The sequence below is a fragment of the Atta colombica genome, unplaced genomic scaffold, assembly GCF_001594045.1.
Source record: "Atta colombica isolate Treedump-2 unplaced genomic scaffold, Acol1.0 scaffold198, whole genome shotgun sequence".
Classification (NCBI taxonomy): Eukaryota; Metazoa; Arthropoda; class Insecta; order Hymenoptera; family Formicidae; genus Atta; species Atta colombica.
Window position 1 is genome coordinate 3697440 of NW_017259291.1, and position 3632 is coordinate 3701071.

The following is a 3632-nucleotide window of genomic DNA, read 5'->3' on the forward strand; positions in this document are numbered from 1 at the left end:
TGGTATGTCAGTACAAGACGTGGATAATGAAATTTTGTACCAACATCTGATATAATGATTAAAATTTTCTCGGGCTTTTTTTTTAATAAATTAGATTATATATTATACAAAATGTTACTGGCCGGAAACTTTTGCACGCCACTGTATATGCACATATATTTTACATGCACATATACAAGTCCCACGAGAGAATATGTATTGCATGCATGTGAAAGCATACTGCGCCATTATTAATACTCGTTTGCACTGGTCCACTCGCTAATTAATATTAATGCGCATGCATCACTGTCCACTGTGATCCAAGATCCTCATTAATACATTATCGATAATGCAAGACATATGATCATATTTACCTCTCCTCCTCCGTGGATGTGCGAGACTGTCGGCGGCTTTTAACAATCTACCAAATATAGACGTAAAAGACGCGTTATACCGATCAAAAATAATGAAAGAAAAAAGTGGAAGAAAAAAACATCCTTTCTTTCTCTTTTATTTTAAACGATTTCTCTTCTCTCGGCGCGTTTCTACACGTCCCGCGAAAGAATGATCTAATTGGTCCACGCGTGATCTCCTATCTCGGATCGCGCTTTGAACCGATTCTAAACTTGAACCAGTTCTAAACTGCCTCCGCGTTCTTGTGACGCGCGATATATATCTCTTCATCATTATGTCTTCCCGTTTCGATCTGTCTTGTCTACTTTTATCTTACTCTATCTTTCTGTCTTTCTCTCTTGCTGTCATTCTCGCGGTAATATTGCGTCTACCTACGCGCGTCTCGCGATCACTTTCTCGAGTGCGTGCGCGAAACGAAACGACGGTCCGCAAGCCACTATCGAAATTCTAATGTTCTACTTTTTTCTATTTTGCAGATTGAGTCAAAGTACAAAATTGCATCCTCGAGTATTAATAACCTCTATCGCAAAAACACAAAGGGGTAAGTTTAGTAGAGTGTCATCTTTACTTGCATGCACGCCTACGCGATGCATGCCATAACGGTGACATTGCCTGACTCTCTCCGCCTGGTTTGGTAGTCTTTCTTTCTCTAATTTCTTTATCTCACTCTCTCTCTCTCTCTCTCTCTCTCTCTCTTTCGCTCTCTTTCTCTCTCTTTTTCTCTCTCTTTCTCTCTCTCTCTTTCTTGCCTATGATCGTGCCTCTTTCAAATGTCGGATACACGTTTCTCTGCGACATATGTATTTAAATGTATACGCCATTCTCGTGTACTCTCTCGTTAAAAATGTCCTTTCTTTGTCGATCACCTTAACGCGAATGTAGTTGCACGCTGACTACATCTCGCTACCGCTACGCACAATCACGCCTGATTAATCCACTAATCCTTCACGCTTCTCATCTTCTGCCTTCCGTCACAAGCGCACTCATGCACGCCTTGCTTGCCTCGCCTAATGTCGTCATGCGTCTCGTTCAACTGATTATTTTATTCTGCCGGTTTTTCCAACATGCGTTGGTTACGCACTGCGTATTCCTGCAGGAACTTGTTCCCTCGAACAGATATTCTTCGTTACTCGACATGTACATTTCACGTCGTTTAAGCAAATCCTATCTTACGCTCTCTCTTTCTTTCTCTCAAGCTACGCATAATGCGGTGCGAACTCCACTTTTTTCATCACGAGATCTTGAAGAAGATCCATCGCAAGACAGCATAAACATTTTACCGTTATGATACTGTGATGATTCGATAACGATGTCATAAATCGAATTACATGCAATAATTTCATTTTAATATCGTAAAATGATATTAAACGAAAAAAATTATTATAAAAATTTATTAAATAGGCTACGTTCAGTAAAGAAAACTAATCAGTTTTGATTCTTTATATAATATGATTAGGTCTTGCCTTTAGGCCTTCATTGGATCTAAGTGTAGGAAACAATCATATTAAAGAATTATTAAACGCCAAATGATTAGTTTTCTCTGCTGAACGTAGCCATAAAAGAAGTAATATTCATCGCAATACGAAAACTTCTCTTATAAAACTTATTGTTGCCAAAAATTTTTTAAGCCATAAAATTTTAACACTTATTCACATTAAGAGATTTTGTTAATCATACGCAATGAAATTGTAAGAAATACAATTCGTTCATCAAATGTCACAATATTGTAGTGGTCGAAGTTATCGCGTTGCATGCCACATTTCTCTGAAACTAGATTCGCCGTTTTCATTCGCGAGTTGCGCCGAGAAAATTTAACCGAGAATTTCACCGTATCCTGTTGCAGAATTACAGCGAAAATTGATGACGACATGATCCGATATTACGTCGACGAGGACCTATTTCTGCTGGAGGTGAGCCACTCACGGATAAATCCAGACCCGGGCAGCGAACGCAACCCGAACAATCCGGGCTCGCCGGGTGACCCTGGCGATCCGAGTGATTCTCCCGCCGGATATGACGTCACTCTCATCGAACTACCTTCATCGCCTCCACATTTACCACATTCACCCCTCGCCAATTCCACACATGCACATGTGCATGTTCATGACAACAGTAACACGTGAACCTGAACGAACAAGAAAACGTTTGTGTAAATACGCTACGCAAGCTTGACGAGAACTGATCACTTGGATGAATGAAGGATCAGCAACATCTTGCGTTGAATAATAACAATTGCTAAATAAATAGCGAATTTTTTTCGTACAAGAAGATTGAAGATTCTTGTACAGTTTACTCGATGATGTGCCTGTCAAAAATGACCATCGAGAACGATCCAAGTAGCAACGTGGTAATTATTTTCCAGCAAGAACAATCAAGAAGAATCAAGAGAGAATACATTTCTGAAGATCATCAAATTTTCAACGTGATAGTTCAAAGAAGAATCGATCACACGTTATTTTAATCGTAGTGTAACAGAGATTTAATTACACATTTCAAGCAGATTTCATTGTCGACGTTTTAGTGCTATAAAAAATTTAAACAGTAAAATGTAAGCAGTAAGGAAATAACATGTTGAATGTGTTATTGTTTACATTTTACTGTTTAAGTTTTTATGTACCATGGTCTTTACTGTTTTCCTCTTGCTTGTATTTAAACAATGAGTTAATGAATACTTAATACTTTGTGAAGATGTTGATAACGAAATAAGCCGGAAATATGCAATTAAATCTCAACTCTGTAGTATAATATCACAGTCGAAGCCTATATTTGAACAGACACATGTTTTGAACAATTATCGACACAATAATTATTATTAGCGAAACATTTACCAAAAAATTAATAAGCACGCTAATAAATATTTTTATGACATTTCAACTCTTTCACATTCAATAGGAAATATACATTTTAAAATGTTAAAAAAATCATATCTCTGGTATTCAGTCATTAACATCAAGCTCAAGTCATTAACATGAAGTTCAAAGATTAAAGAAGATTGCTTGAACTTTGATTAAAAATATAATGAATATTTTATTATATATTTCTTATAATTACTTTATAATGTAAATATAAATGAAATAAGAATTCCGAAACTTAAGTTTCGAAATGAGTCACTTTGACTGCGTTCCATTTAATGCTCTCATGAATCATTTAATTCTTGTTGTTTATCAAATGTTAAACAAGAACAAACAATATTCGCGAGCATTGCGTGGAATACTCTTTATATTCTTTCATTTATAATT

General features: G+C 36.7%; 1 protein-coding gene across 1 annotated transcript in view; it reads left to right on the top strand.

The window, feature by feature from the left end:
• Positions 1–2655, top strand: part of LOC108686986 (protein grainyhead) — a 32035-nt gene extending 29380 nt beyond the window's left edge. The window contains exons 11-12 of the mRNA XM_018192528.1: positions 870–934; positions 2237–2655. Coding sequence (XP_018048017.1) covers positions 870–934; positions 2237–2516 — 345 coding nt within the window. The 3' untranslated portion in view covers positions 2517–2655. The remainder of the gene's footprint in view (positions 1–869; positions 935–2236) is intronic.
• Positions 2656–3632: the final 977 nt, after the last annotated feature.